The 21,358-nt window shown below is 39.3% G+C and overlaps 1 protein-coding gene across 9 annotated transcripts in view; it reads right to left on the bottom strand.

The window, feature by feature from the left end:
* Window positions 1–21,358, bottom strand: part of LOC138757368 (MOB kinase activator 3B) — a 108,105-nt gene that overhangs the window by 22,070 nt on the left and 64,677 nt on the right. For 4 of the 9 annotated variants that reach the window (XM_069924579.1, XM_069924566.1, XM_069924604.1 and 1 more), the window contains exons 2-3: window positions 10,733–10,780; window positions 7,039–7,106 (exon numbers count right to left, since the gene is read on the bottom strand). Coding sequence is in view for 2 of the 9 variants with exons in the window: in XM_069924614.1 (XP_069780715.1) it covers window positions 6,738–6,937; window positions 7,039–7,106; window positions 10,733–10,780 (316 nt within the window). In the remaining 7 variants the exon portion in view is untranslated. Of the gene's footprint in view, window positions 1–5,945; window positions 6,938–7,038; window positions 7,107–10,732; window positions 10,781–11,350; window positions 11,476–11,627; window positions 11,779–21,358 lie in introns of those variants that run through there. The other 5 variants (XM_069924614.1, XM_069924622.1, XM_069924594.1 and 2 more) reach the window with 4 other exon arrangements.

Here is a 21,358-nt window from a genome sequence, read left to right as displayed (position 1 = left end):
GTAATGTGACAAGTGGCATTAATTATCTGATAGTTAGGAATCCTTTCAGAGTGATCCATAATGTGGTTGAATTTCTAATAAAGAGGAGGCATAAGAAATTAAAATCCAAAACAAGAATGTTGTGGCTAAACAAAGGCAATGGAATGAGGGAGGAGGAGAATGTAGATTGGAAAAACAACCTAAATGGTGGGAGACTTGAGTTATAGTGGAGGACTTTCAGAGATTTTCAAAAGTCCTCAACAAAGGTATATCTCAGGTAAAATCAAGGGTAGGGATAGCCATCAGTGGATAATTAAGGAAATAAAGGAAGGCATCAAATTAAAAGCTGTGGTCAAGAGTAATGGGAAATTAGAAGATGACAAAACTTTAAAAAGTAGCAAAAAAAACTCTAAGAAATCAATAAAGAAAGGAAAGATAGCTCCATATAAACTAAAGCTTTTTAGAAATATACAAAAGAGGAAAGAGTAACTAATTTGATGAAAGGTTAAGGTCCAAAATGTTGGTTATCCTTCACTTCCTCTGGATGCTGTGTGATCTGTTAAATTTCTCCAGTACTTTTGTGCAATGCTCTACGATCCCAGCATCTGCAAACTTTCCTGTTTAACTCTAAGATAGTAGTTCTCAACCTTTTACTTTCCACTCACATATCACTTTAAGTAATCCCTTTGCCATAGGGGCTCTGCGATTAGTAAGGGATTACTTAAGGTGGTATGTGAGTGGGAAGGGGAGGTTGAGAATCACTGCTCTAGATCCAATTGTTACTGAAATATTTTGCTTGAGAAAAATTGTCATTGGCGCTTAATGAGTCAATTAGGCACAATTAAAACAGTGGTTTTCAAACTTTTTCTTTCCACCCATATACCACCTCAAGCAATCCCTTACTAATCACAGAGCACCTGTGGCATAGGGAATACTTAGTGGTATGTGAATGGAAAGAAAAAGGTTGAGAACCACTGTTCTAAGAGTAACTAAACATAAGTCCCTTTGAAGATGAAAAGAAGGAATTAATAATGGGTAATGCGGAAATAACTGATGATCAAAATGGACTATTTTGAGTCTGACTTCACAGTGGAAGACATGAGTAATATGCCATAGAGTGATGTATAAAGCGGCAGTGGGAGATGAGAACCTCAATGCAATTGCTATCACGAAAGAGGTAATGCTGGGAAAGCAGGAAATTTGGAGTGTTTCCTATTAATTGCAGTTTCATAGCCATTGGTTTATACACTGCGTCATGGCTCATTAGCATTAAACCAGCCTACTTTTTGGCAATCTCATGTAACCCGTCTAAAATGCAGGGCCTTGGTGAGGCCATATATCCAGCATTGTGTACAGGTTTGGTCTCCTGATCTGAGGAGCAGACCTGACAGGCCGATTGGCTACTTCTGCTCTTATGTCTTGTGAAAGACATTCTTGCTATTGATAGAATGCAGTGAAGGTTCACCAGATTGATTCAGGGATGACAGGTCAGACATAGGAAGAATAAATGGATAGAACTATGGTTATACTCATTGGAATTTGGAAGAATGAGAAGGGATCTCATTGAGACGTAAAATTCTAACAGGACTAGACAGGGTTAATGTTCCTGATGTTGGGGAAATCCAGAACAAAGGGCCACAGTCTCATGATAAGGGGAAAGCCATTCAGGACTTAGAAGATGAGAAACTTCTTCACTCAGAGAGAGGGCTATGAACTTGTGAAACCCTACCACAGAAAGTTGTTGAGGCAAGTATGTGATATATATTCTAAAGGTAGCTGGATGTGGCTCTTGTATCTAAAAGAATCAGTATGGAGAAAAACCAGGAATATGATATATTCATGATCATACTGAATGGTGATGCAGACTTGAAGGGCTGTTCTGGTTACTCTTGTGGCTATTTTCTTTGATTTATCAGATATCTGCAGCTTTGGAAGGGAGGAACAAAACTTGGCATTGGATTATACTTAAGGAGGTAATTTTCCCCGATCCTCCCAGCTCATGGTCTATTAGGCAGAAAGTGTGCAAATAAAGAATTACTGGAAGAAAGCTAGTCCACCGGTAGAAATGATTAAGAACACAAGTTTGACACTATGTAACACATCTTCTGATGTTTCAATTCCAACAGGAAAACATCTTGAAATTAGTCATCATCCAATTAGTCAAGGAAGTGTGCAAATTTGACATTGGGTGACATATCTTCTGATGTTTCTATTCTACCAGGAAAACATCTTGAAATTAGTTAGTGACATAAAGAGAATAGGTGTTGGCTGTGTTTGAGCCCAAACCCATACTTCTGGCACAACACAAAAATACCATGCAATTACAGTTTCCTTTAAATTCTAAAAATATGATGAGTTATGTTCAGGGGATTTAACAAGACCATAAATCATTTCATTCAAATAGTTGGATGAAAAGTCTTAGAAAATAAATATAAAATATTCTTGGGAGAAAATTAAAGTTGTACTAAATGAACTGTGAAACCAATGCAGGAGAGCATGTCCCTGAATGCTGAAATTCTGAAAACAGATCCTTCAATTGTTCCTGTGAGGAGCAGTATCTGTATTTAAACTTCAGTCTTGGTTAATTTAAACCAGACACTGCAACCAGGATAAAGGATGCCAGACAGTTTTGTATTCTTCATGACCTACATTGCCACAGTGTTTTCACATTTGGAAACAGCCACATATTCTCAAGATCATTGATTGGTTCACCATTTCTGCTTTGTAAACAGTGATTAACTAAAAACAGTGAGCAAGGCCATGTGAAACTATTAAGTGGCCCATGAAGTGTGCCATCATTAGATGAAAGAATCAGATGGGAAAATGTTTCCTGTTATCACTCCCACTTTTTCCCCACTGTGCCAGATTTTGCTGTTCGTGGCTATCCTGCCTTTAACCTATTTCCCCAGCACAATAAAAAAATTCAATAAATTGATCACAGGTACACAGGTATGCGAGAGACAATTTGTAGAAATTATAATTCTGCTAAAGTCGATATCTTTTACTCAGGTTGGAGTTAGGAGCAATTTTAATGTTAATATTCATGTTATGTTTCTGCCAATGTTCTTGGTTCATCTCTACTGGTGAACAATTCCAAAATGTCCATGACACACTGATCAGTACATGCTTTAACCAACATTCCAATGAAAATTGCTTTGTTCTGACTTCAACTGTGCTAGAAGACAATGCAGAATCCATTCTTGTATCATATATAAATGTGGCTGGCATTGCACAGGAATGTAAACATTATTTCATGCTTTCTCCACATTGCGGGGGTGGGGGCGGGGGAGAGAGTTGTAACTAAGGCACCAAGAATCCAGCAAACGGTCAACAGGTTCCAGGTCATATAATGCTTCCAATTCTCTTTGCCTACAAAGAAAGACTTGCTTTGTAAATAATCTTTCACCAAACTTTCAGGATATCCCTAAATACTCTGGATCCAATAAAGTCCTTCTGAAGCATTCTCAGGGTTGCACAGAATTTCATTCACTCCAACTCATAGATGTGATGATTTGATGAATAGCTATCATTGTGAAAGGATAACTCCCCTACTTTCTTCATTTGACATCTTTTTCTTCACTTATGAGGTGACCCCTCAGGGTTGAGAATAATTTGTTAGAACTCTCACTCAATGGGTTCTGAGGTGACCTGTGAAGTCCATGCTGGACATGCATATTTTGGCATATATGGGTTATGAGGCGCGTGGTGAGGAAGGTAGGTGAGTTTGATTTTTAAGTTATTTGCTGAATATAGTGGTCTCCAAACACATGGAGTTTAGATTCTCAACACCATCCTGAATGCTCTTTCTCTACTTTGAACATTCATGGTAGTAACCTGGAGTTGGAGGCACTCAAGATTATCCAACAGGAAGCTTCATGACACATGGACTTTAGATTCTCAATATCATGTTGAATGTTCCTTCTCCACTTTGAACAGTCATGGAAATGGAGCTAGAGTTGAATATACTCAGGATCATCAAGGATGCATAAGTATGTGTATGATAATAAAATCTCATCTCTAGATGTGACAATTATTTTCAGAAAATAAAGACTACCTATAAAATTATAGTAATTTAATCTTATTTCACATTCTGCTAAATTGCCAGAAACGCCTAAGTGATTGAAAATATAATTTTTTTCTCTACCTGACACAAAAATAATTATCATCAACTACATTTAAAATATTGTAAAACAAAATAATTGTCAATAAGTACAATGTATCATTAGCCCCTTTTCCATTGGCATTCCAGTAAATTTGCTATGCAGTGTCCTGGGATAGGAAGCCGTTTGTGCTGTTTCCACTGGGCCACCCCTTACAGGAACACAAATTACTTTTCCACTGAACAAAACTCATCCCCAGAGATTGGAGTGTTCTACCTTCAACATCATGTGTGACGGCACATGCAATAGCAGGAAGTGACATCATCGTTCATCAGAACAACGGCCAACATCAGGCAGGTCACCCTGGACATTGTGAAATGTGTGGATCTGTCTCTCGGGAGTCAGGTCTTAGAAGTCTCCTTATAAGAAAGTTTTGCAAGCAATGGGGAAGACTAATAGAGATCATGTATCTGCTTCCAACAATATAATGCAGATAACCTGGGAGTGTTTTGAGGTGGAGAGTCAAGCTGTGTTGACCAGCCGTTGGTGCAAACACCTGGTTATAATGAAGTATTTTGAAAAGGTTCATAGGAGCAGAAAGATGTGGAAGAGGGAAAGACCTCATGGATCTCTGGAGTGAAGTCATGGATAATTAAAATGATGAGCAGTGGTGTGAGAATCTTAAAATGTGTTGTGGTACATTTGATTTCATTGCAGGGATCCTTGAGCCACAGTTGAAGCGCAAGATCACCAACTGCCGGAAGCCACTGGAGCGACATATCAGATTTACAATAGCTCTGTGGTGGTATGCCACCCCTTGTGAGTATCGTTCAGTGTTGATATAGCCACTGTATTCAAAGTGGTGAAGCAAGTGGCAATCGCAGTGAAGAAGCCCCTCATAATCGTTTCACTGAGCGGCTGAGCAGAGAGAATCTTCAGGAGACAATCACTGCATTTGAAAGAAGGGGTGGTTATCCAATGTGCACTGCTGCCATCGATGTCACACACATACCCATCATAGCCCCGCAAGATGATCCATCTTCCTATTACAATTGCAAAGGTTGACACTCAATTGTTCTGCAAGCTGTTGTCAACCACAACTGCTAGTAAGGATGATGAATCCATTAATATCGGTTATCCTCACTTAATGAATTAAGCCTTATTATCCCTGAGTGTTTCTAGCTTCACAGATGTATATGTGGGTTGGCCAAGTTGCACGCATGATACTCGAGTTCTTATCAACTCTCATTTATAGAAAGGCTGAGGATGCAGGAGGTTACCTATTCCCCTGTGACTTAAGTGAATATCACAATATTAATCAAGCTTGGGACATGGACATTTAATCCGCTAGAGTGCCAGGTAAAGGCCCTAGATACTTTTTTATGTGCCCAAACGATGAGTGCCAAATCTCTTCTCATTCCTCTGCTACAGGTTTCCAAAGAAGTCAATGGAGTGGAAGTCCCTGCACATCTGCTCGGGGACCCAGCCTACCCACTAAGAAGATGGCCGATGAAAGGGTACACTCAGCATCATGTCATTGGTTGGCGTAAGCGAAAATTAAAATTTGAACTGAGCTCTGGGTGAATGATTGTGGAAAATGTGTTTGGACATCTCAAAGGTCGCTGGAAGTCCCTGTCTAAAAGAATGGACATTAGTACTGCTTTCGTGTTAGAGGTGGTTGTTGCCTGCTGTGACTTGCATGACATTTGTGAGATCAACAAAGAACACTTCCTGGAAGAGTGGAAGACTGTGGAAACAGATCTCCCTCCACCAGAAAGGTTTTCCTTCAGGAGTCCAACAGGCTATTATGTGAGGCTATTATGACTGTCTTGTGTGGACGTGAGGAAGACAACTGAGGCATGGCTGCAAAATGTCAAAGAAGTTTATTGCTCATCTAAGAAAATAATGCAACAACTTCTTTAATTCTGAATGATCATAGTAAAGCCATGTTGACATGGGTAAACTTCACTTCAAATGTCATTAAAAGCAGTGAATTTCTGAAATCTAAGAACATCACAAGAGTCAGGTAAACATCCTGCAATTCCAAGGTCTGCAAGAGTCCTTAGTCACATTTGTAACTCAAAAATAAACTGATGTGATGTTTTGCACTGCTCGATTACAACCAATAACAAATGTAAACTTTTCAACATTAGAAATAAACTTCTGATTTTTTTGCAAAACGTGCAATTGCTTGTTTTGCATTCTCATTAGTCATCCTCTTCCTCCAGAAACTGGATGCAAGACGAGGGGAAAGGGGAACTGAGGGAGTCATCCACAGAACCTTTGTCACCACCCTGTGTCTGGCGTTCCCTTCCTGAGAGGGGCATGGCAGTGGGCATGTGGGTGGGGTTCATAGATGCAGGATAACGGCGGGACGAGGAGAGGATTTGGAAGGTGGTAAGATGGAGGAGAATTGTATGGGGACAACTGATGGTGTTGAGAGGATCAAGGGCTATGGAATGAGGCATGTGCCACAGGGAGGAGGCAGCTGATTGGAGGGAGAATGCAGGAGGATGGCCAATGGTGGAAGGAGAGTGGCGGATGGAGGGCCAAGGCTTGATATGGGCAATCAGATCAATTAATGATGCCAGGTTCCTCATCACGCCTGTCTGGGCCTGTATCTCCTGCCTGATTTCATTGATCAGGCGTGATAGTCCTTTATTGTTTGCCTGGCTGCTGTCTGTCGGCTTCACGTTCCCAACTCTGTGCCTGCATCATCTCCATGTGCCTCTGCCTCTCCCTACGCTCCCATTCCAGTTCCTGGTCCACCAAGTCCAGTTTGCGTAGGAACCTTTGGAGCTCGGTTGCGGCCTCCTGCTTTTTTGTAGGCTTCCTGCATTTACTCCTCCCTTTAGTTCCTGGATAACAAGTGCAACACATATGAGATTTACGTGACATGTCATGTCCATAGACCTGTAAACAGATAGGCAATGATGAACAGATGGAAAACAATTCTTACCAGCCTCTGATGTAGCATCAGACGAGGTCCCTCTTTTCTGGACTCTTGCGGTCTGTTGTGTGGCTGAGCTACAGGTAGTGGATGAGGGAGAGGGTGAGCTTTAGGGGAGTGAAAATGCAACTGAGGCAGATGAGGTACTGAAGGCATCCTCCACCTCCTTCTCTTCCTCAACCTCTGGTCGCAAACTGTGTTCTGGAGTTTGTGCAGCAGACCCCTGACTACCAGGGAGAGTGCCTCAGCTTGCTTGCTGCTACCCCAGATATTATAAGCCTGGTTGAAATAAGGCCAATCCAATCGGCCCTTCCCATTCCTTCTGTTATGGTCCATGACCTGATGGAACCTCCTCCAAAGTGTCTTGAGTTTGTTGATTACCTTAATCTTAACCCTGTTATACCCCATTTCCCTGATCTTGGATGTTATCCTCTCATAAAACCTGCCATCTTTAATGGTGCCTCTCAAATCTTACCCTGCAGCCTCATTTAGCCTCAATGAGAGTAGCTCTTGCAGTTCTCTATCACCGCAGTTTACTCCCCTCCACCGAGTCTGATCTTTTAAAACTTCCCAGCAGGCTTTATTCCACTGACTTTGCACACTCAAGAAATGTAATTTTGAATTGCACTTGAGGAGAAAAAGGGCCTCTAAGGTGCCAGTCAGCCTTACCCTACGGCTCCAAAACACAGCCTCAGCACGCAGTGAAACGTAATCATGTAAAAAAAATGATGTTATTTCTGTCCTGAGATTGAAGTGTTCCTCTTTCCAATGATTTCATCTGAATGCTGGCATCTGAAAACACCAGGGATACGAGCAGGGGTACAGGTGGTTAATCCACAGTGTGAAATGATGTCACTTGATGCCAGTGTTCAGACATTGTTTCTTTTCCACTGGACCCTGCCCCAGTATGTTCTCAATTAATTCCTGAGACAGTGTGCCAGAGGAAAAGGGGCTATTGAGAGACAGCTGGTGAAATCTTCTAAACTAAATTAAATTTTTTTAAATTCATTCTCAGGATATGTATGTTGTTGGCCACCCAGCACTTATTGCACATTCTAATTGTGAATTATTAAAAGTTGTGTGCTGATATGGCAGGCTCTCATTGTTTATAAACAAAAACATGAAGTTATGAAAACAGCATGGATCACATGTGGGAGCTTATGTGAAGAAAAAATTTCAGGAACACATCAAATAAAAAACAAGTTGACTGTGTCAAAATGCGTTGAAATATTTTAAGAAAGCAAAAAATAAACTACAGTACAAAAATTTTAACAAGTCAGACAGCAAGATCACAACCCAAAAAATAAACTGTCCCCTTGCCTCTACAGATGCCACTCGACCTGCTGAGTTCCTCCAGCAGTTTATTTTTTGCTACAGATTCCAGTATCTTAAGTCTGTTGTGTCTCCATTTTCAGAAAGGAATTGGATTTTGTCATGATATTCCAACTGTGAATGTTTATCATCTATTTTTGCACTTCTATCTCTTTTAATTCAATTATTTTAGTTGTTTTATTTTGTTATTTTTGTAGTTTTAATTTTACAAAGTACCTGCTTGTCTGCAGCAAGTCAGAATTTTGGTGCGTGTGTTCATTCTTCAGTATCTTTCTTTGGCTTGGCTTCGCGGACGAAGATTTATGGAGGGGGTAAAAAGTCCACGTCAGCTGCAGGCTCGTTTGTGGCTGACAAGTCCGATGCGGGACAGGCAGACACGATTGCAGCGGTTGCAAGGGAAAATTGGTTGGTTGGGGTTGGGTGTTGGGTTTTTCCTCCTTTGCCTTTTGTCAGTGAGGTGGGCTCTGCGGTCTTCTTCAAAGGAGGCTGCTGCCCGCCAAACTGTGAGGCGCCAAGATGCACGGTTTGAGGCGTTATCAGCCCACTGGCGGTGGTCAATGTGGCAGGCACCAAGAGATTTCTTTAGGCAGTCCTTGTACCTTTTCTTTGGTGCACCTCTGTCACGGTGGCCAGTGGAGAGCTCGCCATATAACACGATCTTGGGAAGGCGATGGTCCTCCATTCTGGAGACGTGACCCATCCAGCGCAGCTGGATCTTCAGCAGCGTGGACTCGATGCTGTCGACCTCTGCCATCTCGAGTACTTCGACGTTAGGGGTGTGAGCGCTCCAATGGATGTTGAGGATGGAGCGGAGACAACGCTGGTGGAAGCGTTCTAGGAGCCGTAGGTGGTGCCGGTAGAGGACCCATGATTCGGAGCCGAACAGGAGTGTGGGTATGACAACGGCTCTGTATACGCTTATCTTTGTGAGGTTTTTCAGTTGGTTGTTTTTCCAGACTCTTTTGTGTAGTCTTCCAAAGGCGCTATTTGCCTTGGCGAGTCTGTTGTCTATCTCATTGTCGATCCTTGCATCTGATGAAATGGTGCAGCCGAGATAGGTAAACTGGTTGACCGTTTTGAGTTTTGTGTGCCCGATGGAGATGTGGGGGGGCTGGTAGTCATGGTGGGGAGCTGGCTGATGGAGGACCTCAGTTTTCTTCAGGCTGACTTCCAGGCCAAACATTTTGGCAGTTTCCGCAAAGCAGGACGTCAAGCGCTGAAGAGCTGGCTCTGAATGGGCAACTAAAGCGGCATCATCTGCAAAGAGTAGTTCACGGACAAGTTTCTCTTGTGTCTTGGTGTGAGCTTGCAGGCGCCTCAGATTGAAGAGACTGCCATCCGTGCGGTACCGGATGTAAACAGCGTCTTCATTGTTGGGGTCTTCAGTATATATGACAATAAACTCATCATTATTAACTTGCATTTCGAAGTGATGTTTCTCTTGGTTTTATTAATACTTTAACCCTCTGTAAAGTTCGGTAAAATACTCCATGTGGAATAGAAATTACCAGTTTGCACAAGAGGCCTGCAATTGAAATGCATTCTTATCAAAGCAATCAAGGATCGTCTGAGGAGTTCTATGCTGCTTGCAATCCATTGATATATGAGCCAAAAAGCTATCCTCAATCACCACACAAGCAGACATCAACCAATTTAACAGACACTGGGCCTTCCTACTCCATGTCTTACTGTAAGTTTCAACTGGGGCAAACAAAATTCAAATTTTTAAACCTAACTGTAAAAGAAGAAATAGCAGATGCTGGAAATACTCAACAAGTGCACAACATATGTGGGGGGTAGGGGAAAAAAACAATATAAATGTTTCATGTTAAAAACCCTTGGATGGAACTTAAACACTATCATATTGCTCTCACCACGAATGCCTGGCCTGCTGAGTTTTTTCAACATTTTAAGTTTTATCCCAGAAGTACTAAAACTACTCTGTGGTTGATGAGGCCAACAAAATGTTTGGCTCAATATGGAGCATTCTGATCTTAAAGTTATAGTATTAAATTCTCTTTGAAACTACACTGTGAAGCAATTTAATTCATTTTACTACTTTTAAAGATCTATGCAAGCTGTAGTCCAAGGCATGCTGCATGATTTTTGCTCAGTGTTAAATGATACCTTGACAATCCGTCACTGAAGAGATTCTGTTGTTTGAATGAGATGTTCAATCAATGGCTTATTTGACACGGCACAGCAACGTAACATGTCCCATGGTGCTACTAAAGAACATCAGGGAGTCTTGGACACATTCCTACTTAGAACTAAAACACAGTCTGTTCCTATTTCTACTGTGAGTTTCTTGAAGAATGAAAATTAATTGGTGCAGATACTTCCACAACAATCTAATAATGGCAATCTTTACCTCTGATACCTTGAGTTTTCTCTCCAGATCTGTTTCAGCGAATAGTGGCTGTGGGAATGCACAAAAAAAACTGATCACATTTTGACAATAATCACAGAAAGATCAGATTGATAAAGCAAGGATCAAAAATTAATACTTCTTGTTTATAATTTAAAACATGAAAGCAGTAAGTAATTAATTAACAGCCTCCACCACTTAAAATACACTAATTTGCAATGTCCAAATAATAGAAATTTACGTCTATGGGGACTGCAGACACAAGTGCACATTCAAAATGCACCACTGTGACTCACTAAGTCTATTCCAACATCATCTGTCAGACGCACGACATAGAGCAGCAGTTGATCAAAGGTTCTAGGGACATAGGAGTATCAACACCTGCAGGAGCTTCTCCAAATGTAATGCCATCCTGAATTGACAATATATCACTGTTCCCTCACCATTGTTGGGTAGATCCTGGTAATCTTTACCACACACTGTGGGAGTAACTTCACCAATGGAATTGTACCCATTCAAGAAGGCAGGTCAGCACTAGTTTCCCAAGGGCTGGCTCTCCAATGATGTACCCATCCTTTGACAATCTTACAAACAACCTCATTTTGTTTTCAGCAAGCTTACCTGATCTTGGCTGAGGCAGGAATGAAGCAATAAGGAAAAATGTCAGGATTTCCAGGCTACTATCCATTTCAGAAGGTAGCACTAGGCCTACCTTTGATGCTCAAGATCAACCCTCAACCCTATATTCCAACAGCTGAAAAATGGTGAGTCCAAGTGAAATCAGAATGCACAGCAGATCACCAAGCAATGCAATAGTGTAACCTGGATAATGTTTTTTTTAAAAACCGTCACCACCCTGTCACTTGCCTCAACAGTTGGTGGGTAAGTCAACACTCACTGAGATTATCCACTTTGACAGTTAATTGAAGCAGCAGATGCAGTCATAAAGAATGTTACCGGGGGAACAAATGCTTTCTGACTGCCGCACTCCAGATTGAATTCATTTTTAATCTGCATATTTCACTGAAACAACATCAGTTAAGTATCAGAAGTAATGGCCTTGTACAAATAAAAAACGTACAATGAATTGCGTAAAATATATATTTGATCTAAATACAAAGTAAATGTCTCCATTTAAGAAAAGACAAAGAAAAGGTTAAATTCAGTCATCCTTGTCCTCTGAAATGAAGAAATATTTACTGCCCTATGTTTTACTCTTCCCCTGGTCCAATGAAAAAAAAATCCTTGACCTCTCCATGTTCTTTTACTTTAATTCTAAAACCAAGCCTTGCCAACTGTGGATGCCTGTTTATCTGCAGCCAATGTGGCAATTTTTGTGTGGCAATAATTTACCAGCTGGAATGGAAACAAAGCAACTCTCCAGAATCTGGATATATCAAGTTAAATGTAGTTTTCCATGTCTCGGGGCAGAAACTCAAAACAGCAAGGCAGTTGGCTACAAAACACCTGTTTTTGATGAATGAATGAAGTGTTCCAACTTACAATGGGATTTAATGAGGGAAATTCTAGCTATTCTCTGGTCTTTGGCCAAAGGACAAAAATACCTGGAATTCAGAAAAAGAATCAAATGGGAGATTAGAAAAATGTTCTATGGAAAAGGTTCTTGGGATATGGAAAGTCTTACTGAAAATGTTGCAGCTAAGAGAGAAAAGCTGCAGATGCTGGAGAAACTCAGCAGATCAGGCAGTATCCATAGGTAATAGTGGTCTTGATAAAGGACTCAAATCCAAATGCTAACTGAACATTTTAACCCATAGATGCTGCCTGGCCCAAGTTCCTCCTGCAATTTTTTGTTTGGGGTAGCAAGAGCTTATATCAACTTTTACAAGAATTTGACAAATACAGATTTTTTTTTAAATTTAGAAGGATGTCTACACCATTGTTGAAACTGAATGATATTTCTGAAAGCCAAGAGCATCACTAGCTAATGGCCCCTTTTGATTTTGTACGTAAATAGTGCCAAGCATTGCCAAATAGCTGTATCTTGGTGATGTGAACATTGGCCCTCCATTTGATGATTTTACGGCAGTGTCTGTGATGGCACCTCTAAGGGGTAAAATGACTGAAAAATCACTTGCAAACTGCTCGTTTCCAGCAGTCTACAGAAGTTTGTTGACATTTGAGTGTCTCTATAGTGTTACGAGCCCAGAGGACCCCAAAACCAAGCAGCAATAGATATTCACCAAGACAAATAGTTACTTAAACAAAAGTTGCTTTTAATTATCTTTTTTTTTAAACTTTATTTAAAATTTTATGACATGAATAAAATAAAAATTACATTTAAAGAAATAATAAAAAATAAGAATAAAAATTAGAATACTACATCATTAAACTACACAAATTAACCCCCCCAATAATTATAACACAACATTAATCATCTAATTTAAAATTAGTCCAACCCTCCCCCCAAAATAAAGAGTGAAGAATTAATTAACAATGTTGTAAATAAAATAGAAAAAAACCCCACTTACAAAAAAAAGGATAAAACTTAACAACAAAAAAATTACTAACAAAAAAAATATCAATACTAAAATAATACCCTTAAACATATATTTAAATCAAACATAATACATGTATTTAACAAATGAAATCCACTTTAAAACTAAGTTCAAATATTACAATCATATATCAACCACATATCTGTTATACAAAAAAATCATAATTAATAATACATAAATACAGAATTTCCATTAATACCAAGTTTCCTTTATAATTCATTGAGAGAACAAAAACATCCCTTAGAAAAACAATCAGATAAACTTTTTATTCCCTTCCCCTCCCCTTATATAAAAAAAAGAAAAAAAAGAAAAAGTTCAAACTCTTATAAAATTCTCCATATTCTTCATTTATCTTTCTTTCTTCTTTGGCTTGGCTTCACGGACGAAGATTTATGGAGGGGGTAAATGTCCACGTCGGCTGCAGGCTCATTTGTGGCTGACAAGTCCGATGCGGGACAGACAGACACAGTTGCAGCGGTTGCAGGGGAAAATTGGTTGGTTGGGGTTGGGTGTTTGGTTTTTCCTCCTTTGCCTTTTGTCAGTGAGGTGGGCTCTGCAGTCTTCTTCAAAGGAGGTTGCTGCCTGCCGAACTGTGAGGTGCCAAGATGCACGGTTTGAGGCGATATCAGCCCACTGGTGGTGGTCAATGTGGCAGGCACCAAGAGATTTCTTTAGGCAGTCCTTGTACCTTTTCTTTGGTGCACCTCTGTCACGGTGGCCAGTGGAGAGCTCGCCATATAACATGATCTTGGGAAGGCGATGGTCCTCCATTCTGGAGACGTGACCCACCCAGCGCAGCTGGATCTTCAGCAGCGTGGACTCGATGATATAACATCTTCAAAATTCTCTATCGAAATTAACTTAATTTTATTAAACTCTTCTCCCTCAATGTATTTGTACTTAATTTTCTTCTTTTTCTTCTTATCACCTTTCCCCTCATCTTCCTCTTCATCTAATTCAACATCCTCAATTTTTGACTTATTATCTTCTGTGACATCATCCTCTTAAAAAAAGAAAGAAAAAAGAGAAAAAAAAAACCAAAAAAAGAGTAAAAAAGGAGAGAAAAAAACCTCCTAATTCCCTCTCAATTACAATCAGAAAACAAAAAGAGTTTAAAAAAAAATTATTTATTTAAAAAAAAAATAATTTAAAAAAACCTTCACTTCTTAACCCAAAAATTAAAAAGAAAAAAAAACAGGTCGGAGGTCACAACTACCTCCTCCTGTTTAAACTGCCCAAAGCGGTAACTCCCCCAAAATATTGGGTGTGAGATAACTCACAGGTAGCTGATGACTTCTGGAATCTAGTGCCCACCCAGTTCCCTCTCCCAACTCCCATTTCATTAAACTATCATCATTATTTAAACTATTTAAACTCTTCTCAAAAAAAAAGATAAAAGATTTATTTTTTTAAATCAACGTTACCACTTCGGTCACCATTGCTTCCATTTCTTTTAAAAATCTGGATCCCACCTTACATCTCTAGTCTCTTTGGAGACCTTGAAGGACTACATCGTTCCTGAAACTGCATGATTGGTAGAGACTGAGCAAAGTCCATAACCTCTTTAGGATTGTCAAAGAACTTTGGCTAATTTCCATCCTAAAAAATTTTCAGTACCGCAGAATACCTGTATGTTGCCTTATGTCTTTTTTTCCATAACCGTTCTTTCACAGAATTAAATTTGCATAATTGAAACATAATTTCTTGACTCAAATCTTGATAGAAGAAAACAGGATTATTCTGAACCATTAAAGGAGATCTATTTTGCTGGGCATTTCTAATAGCCGTACGTAAAATTGTCTCTCTGTCACAATAGTTTAAACAACGGATCAAAACAGATCTTGGATTCTGTCCTGAAAAAGATTTTCTTCTTAAAACTCTATAAGCATGTTCCAGTATTAAATCTTCAGGGAATTTATCCTGTCCTAACACTCGTGGAATCCATTCAGTAAAAAATTTTCTTGGATCTGGTCCTTCTATGCCTTTTGGCAAACCAACAATTTTCACATTGTTCCGTCTAGATTGATTCTCCAAATAATCAACCTTTTTTGCTAAATTTTTATTTTGGATCTGCAATGTTTCAATTATTCTATTTTCATCTTGCAGTTGATCCTGTGCATCGACTAAACCTTGATCACACATTTCAAATCTTTCAATGGTTTCAAGCTTAAAAGCTCCATTAATGACTTCCGCCATTGCATTAATCTTGGAAATAAACAGGTTCACAAAATTAGCCAAGTGACTCAATACAGAATATATCTTATCTTCAAGATCCTTAACAGACATTTCAACAGAAGTAGATTCAGGCATAATGGGGTCTTGCTGTTCCTTAGAGACCACAGGATCTTCTGTCCCTTCCCTTAATTTAGTATCTTTTCTAGCAGTTTGACTTCGTATAAAAATCCCTCTCAAAGTCCCCCCAGCAATACCAGGAGACTGAAGATCAGGGTTATCTTTAAGCCAAATCTCTATAATCATCTTCACTGAATCGATGTCTGGAAAAACCGTTGTAATTGAAGATGCATTTTGCAGCGCCACCACTGTAGTAGTCGAATGACAGCTCTTTAACTCTCCAGCTGGTGGCGCCCCAGCTGATTCAACTGTCAAAGTCTCAGTAACAGCACTCACAGTGGCCGTTGTGTGAAATACTGGCACCCGTCCAGCCCTTTGTTCTGAAAGCTGTTGAGTGCGACCTTCAGAGAGCCTCACCGGCTTAAAACGGAGCTTCAATGCCGAACTCGGTACGTCTTCCTCTGGATCCATTCTACGCTGAGTCCTGGCTTCTTATAAAGAAGTAGGCTCAGACAATTTTGGAAAATGTAGTTTTTTAACAGTCTGTTGATGTTTTCTTTTACCTTTTTTTTTGCATATAAACCATTAGGCACTAATCCAACACCTCTTATTATTTATAAACTTTTAAAAGAACTTTAAAGGCACTTAAAGGCAAAACAATAAATCAGAGTCAGGAGAGGTCTGGAAAGCACGTCTGTTCCCTACGCCATCTTGCCACGCCCCCGCTTTTAATTATCTTTAAACATGAAAACAGAATCACACTTTATCTTATCACTATTGATTTAACTAACCTAATTTAAGCCCCTTCTAATTCTAAGTGCACGTGTATGATATGTGTGTAAGTTCAGAAAAATTCTTTGATTCACAGTCCAATTTCACTTCTCATTCCTCCAAGTTCATTGGTTGCAGGCAATTCTTATACTGTGCACAGAATTTAACATTTATAAAGTTCACCAGGCTTTGGTGCTTGAAAGGTAAAACCTAGGTGCAGGAATGTTTTTATCAGTTTTCAGAGAAAAAGTTGTACCAGGACAGACACAACTGATTTACTTCCATCAGCCACTTCAGTGTCTTGCCAAAGAAATTTTTCCCCCCCCCTCAGGGTTCTCCAGATGATAACCTCTTTCTTTTATGTCACCACAGAGTTCCTTCTTGTTTCTCTTATTCCAAGTGAAACATTAGACAACCAGTCCTCTCCTATTGCATGAACCACAAGGGCTTTAACCAGGCTGAACTAAGCACTCACAACCTGTCTTCCAGTGGGGTTTTCCACAAGCTTGCCAGCTTGTCCTGCTTCAGTTCCAGCTGCTGTTGCTGACTGAAACACTGTAGAAGTGATCTCTGTCTCACTCTCTCTCTCTCTCAGAGAGAAGCCTGTTTGACTCTCTCTGCTTGCAAAACCACATGACCCTCTTAGAACAGCAAGTTCCCTTCCAGACAATATGTGGCTCCGACAAGATCTTTCATCTGTTGCCTTTTTATAAACAACAATCTATTAGTGAAGTCTCTTGGGCACTCTCCAAAGCTCTTCCAAAGGCTGTGGGGTCGATATGTGTCGCATTAGCAGAGCTCCAGTATTTCAAATAAGATCTGTTTTAAAGTGTTTGTATGTGACCTACTCTAACAAACCTTTCCAAATTTATCTCCCAAAAAACATATCTATATACTCTGTCACAATAGTTACAGCCTTACAGTCAAAGTTAAAAGCTGTATTTTTGACCAATGTAGAGAAACAAAGTTTTAGTTTTGAACTTTTTTTGTGCTGTTAGAATCAAGAATATAGAGCTGGTCTAGACAATTTTCTTTGACTGTGTACTTTTGAATATATTAAAATATCTTATTGTCCATTTATTAATTGTTTTAAGTATAGTTTACTGTTCAGAGTGCAAATAAACATTGGAAAACTCAATGCTATTGGAATGGACCTTTTAATTAAAGAGTCAAAACAACTGGCTACATGTTCTCAAGCGATTACAAAGGGAAATGGTTGCAATAGCACCAAAATCTGTTACTAGTTTCCTAGATCATGGGAAATAGATTAATTACATTTCTTTCCCAAATGAAATTAAACTGGATTTTGCTCCAAATGTCAGGAAAAAAAGATTAAATTGCAACAGATCTGTGAAATCTTCTCAATCAAAAACCATACCATAGAATTTAAGAGATAAAAAATAACAATGCAATTTTTAAAAATAGTTAGACATACAGCATGGTAACAGGCCATTTTGGCCCACAAGTCTGTGCCGCCCAATTTAAACCCAATTAACTTACACACCTGGTTCATTTTGAACAGTGGGGGGGGGGGGGGGAAAATCGAAGCCCCCAGGGAAAACCAACACAGACACAGGGAGAATGTACAAACTCCTTATGAACAGCATGGGATTTGAACCTTTGTCCAATTGCTGGTACTGTGAAGGCGTTGCACTAACCACTACACCAACCATGCTGCCCCTACACCAACCCTGCCGCTCTTTGAACCTGCAACAGTGGAGAAAATCCTTTCACTATAGCCAGGTCCTAGATAATTCTGGGATTACTGCTTCTTGCAAGGAGATGCTGGATATATGAAAGGACATTTTTGTTTTCAGCAGAGCTGTTCATTAATTGTAAACACATCTGTCTGTCAGCAAAATCAATTTCATGGGAAAAGAATAGACAATGGCCAATATAAACAATCATGCACAAAAACTAATATCTGCTGCCATTGCTCCCAGCAGCCCATTCCAGGCACTCTGTGGAAAAAAAAGTATCTATACATCTCCTTTAAACCTGCCCTTCCTCCTCCCCCAACCCACATCTTCACTGCATCTAACAATTTTACCTGGGTAAAGATTCTGATTGTTAACCCTTTCAATACCTCTCATGATTTTATAAACTTCTATCATGTCTCCCTTCAGCCTCTGATGCTCCAGAGAAAAACAATCAAAGTTTGTACAAACTCTAAACACACTCTAAATTCAGGCTACATCTTGATAAACCTCTTCTCCACCCTTTACAAAATCTCCTTATCTTTCCTGTAATGTGACCAGAATTGCACGCAGTAGTCTAAGTGCGGTTTAACCAAAGATCAAAGTTTAGTATAGTTGCATCATGGTTTCTTTGCTTTTATACTCAATGCCCCAACCAATGAAGTCAAGCATAGCATGAGATGGCATGGCTACATGAGATTGATCTCACTGATAATTGACTGATCTCACTTGACCAGCTGAATTCCTCTAGCAGATCTTGCTTAGCAAGCACAACAATAGCCTTCTTTACCACCTGTGAAAGATTATGCTATATTTTATATTGTATATAGATATGTTTTATAGGAGCTCAATTGTGGCAGTTTTTCTTTTGTGTAGGTCACATACAAACATTCAAAACAGATCTCATTTAAAATGCCAGAACTAGAAGGACTTCACAAGTAGGTGTTAATAGGACATGCTGTGGAGTAATGGATTATTGTTTTGGAAAGCAACAGATGAACGAACTCGGAAGATTAGTTCCGGAGCCGCAGTCTGTTTGTGTGTAGTTGACTGTTTTAAGAGGGTTATGTGGTTCTCTCTGAGTGAGAGAGAACGAGAGAGAGAGAATTCAGTTCTACAGTCAGCAGCAGCTGGGACTGGAACAGGACAAGCTGGCAAACTTGTGGAAAAACCCCATTTTGAAGACAGGTTGTAAGTTCTAAGTTCAGCTGGTCAAAGGCCTTATGGTCCATACAAAACTGGCTACCTAATGTTTCACTTGAAATAAGGGGGGAAAAAAAGAACTCTGTGGTGACCTGAAAGAAAGAGGCTATCATCTGGAAAATCCTGATGGGACAAGTTTCTTCAGCAAGGCACACTGAAGTGGCTGATCGAAAGGGATCAGTTGTGGGTGTCCAACGAGTAACAAATCTTTCTCTGAAAACCAACAAGAACCTTCCTGAGTGGTAACCTTTTACTTTTCAAGCACCAAAGCCGGGTGAAATTCATAATTGTTAAATTCTGTGCACAGTATAAGAATTTTCTGATACCAGTGAACTTGGCGGAGTGAGAAGTGAGATTAGACTGTCAACTTACACACACATAACATACACGTGCGCTTAGAATTAAATTGGGGGTAAGTTAATAGTAATAAGTTAAATTTTGATCCGGTTTTCATGTTTAAAGATAATTAAAAGCAACTTTTGTTTAAGTAACCATTTGTCTTAGTGAATTTCTATTGCTGCTGGGTTTTGGGGTCCTCTGGGCTCATTACACACCCTGTCAAGGAGCTATGGGCCTTAAACCCCAAATCCCTCTGTATATCAATATTTTTAAGGGTCCTATAATTAATTTTATATGTTCCTCTTACATTTGACCTCCCAAAGTACAACACCTCACATTGTGTGGATTAAACTCCATCTGCCATTTGTAACTGTATCTGTAACTGCCCAGTTATATTTTTTGCCAAGTCTTCAATACTGGTCAAAACTCTTATCAATCTTTGCATCATCTGCAAATGTAATAATCCACCCACCTACATTTTCATCCACATATTTTACATAGATTAAAAACAACAATCTCTGCGGAACACCACTAGCCACACCCATCTACGAAACTTCTGTCTTCTATGAGTCAGCCAATTCTAAATCCAAACTATCAAATATGATATTGACTCATTAGAAGGTATGGGACCTTCTGAATCAATCTATCACGAGTAACATTGTAAAATAACTTATTTATCTAATTAATGTTTCTTGTAGAATTGCAGGGAAGTTATCCCCAATAGCTTGGGTTTATCTCTCACTAAAAGAGATTATCTGATTATGTCGCTGTAATAATATGGACTACAAGTTAGATTGTTTCCTTGTGATAACTTGCAATAGAACCAGATGGCAATTCAGTGTAGTTATTTAACTTCAATATTGGTTCAACTAATCTCGAGTTGTACTTGAAACATTAAAGGATACATGCATCATGCTCACAAGAACCAAAAAGATGTTGGAAATACTGAAAGTCAGGTTGGTATGGGCAAGCTGAATGCCATCAAATACTCTTCAGTGTCTATCAATATCACAAGATTTAGCCAAGCTAATATGTTCCTATAATTTGTGGTTGTGTTGAAAATTAAATTGCATCTTTCATCATTAATCTGAATTTAACAGCAACCAGGCATCTGCACATGCACATTAAAATTTAGAAACCCAGGAGGTGCTACAAGTGATTCTAAAGATTTTTTAAAATATTTCAATTACTACCTTCATCCCATATCCTTTCAATATGTATTTAATTACTGAGAAAAAGTTTGAAGTTTTACAAAATGACTTCTAATTTCTAGATTATTTTTTTTAGTTTGATTGACTTCACAGTTAGATACATTATTTTTATCCAAAATGTCAGACTGCAATTCACATTGGATTTGTTTGAAGCCAGCTATAAGAATCAATTTTTGCCACTGACTGGAATATCTGCCTCATTATTTTTAGTTGAGAGTAATCTTTTCGACCTTGGGGTAGTAATGCAACTTGGGATGAATAATTTCAGGAATCTTCTGCTGAAGCTTCAATGGAAGATCAATAGGAACCTCAGAGAAAAAGTGTAAGTGGAATTTCTGCCAATTCCCACCAAAGTTGTGAATGTGAATTAGGAGAAATCCCCTGAAGATTCCACCCCAGATATTTATTGTGCTAATTTAAAAATTATGTAAGCTTGCAAATGTCAAATTTGTGTATTTCACAAGCCATGGTCATGTACTAAAGTTCAAAATAAAGGCAAACACACTGTGGTAGGTCTCAGAGTTGTACAGCACAAACCCTTATGCTGACCAAGTTGGCATTCTGGGCTAGTCCCATTTACCTGCATATGGTCCACAT

This window comes from Narcine bancroftii, chromosome 1 (genome assembly GCF_036971445.1).
Source record: "Narcine bancroftii isolate sNarBan1 chromosome 1, sNarBan1.hap1, whole genome shotgun sequence".
NCBI lineage: Eukaryota > Metazoa > Chordata > Chondrichthyes > Torpediniformes > Narcinidae > Narcine > Narcine bancroftii.
This window is presented reverse-complemented; position numbering and strand designations above follow the sequence as displayed.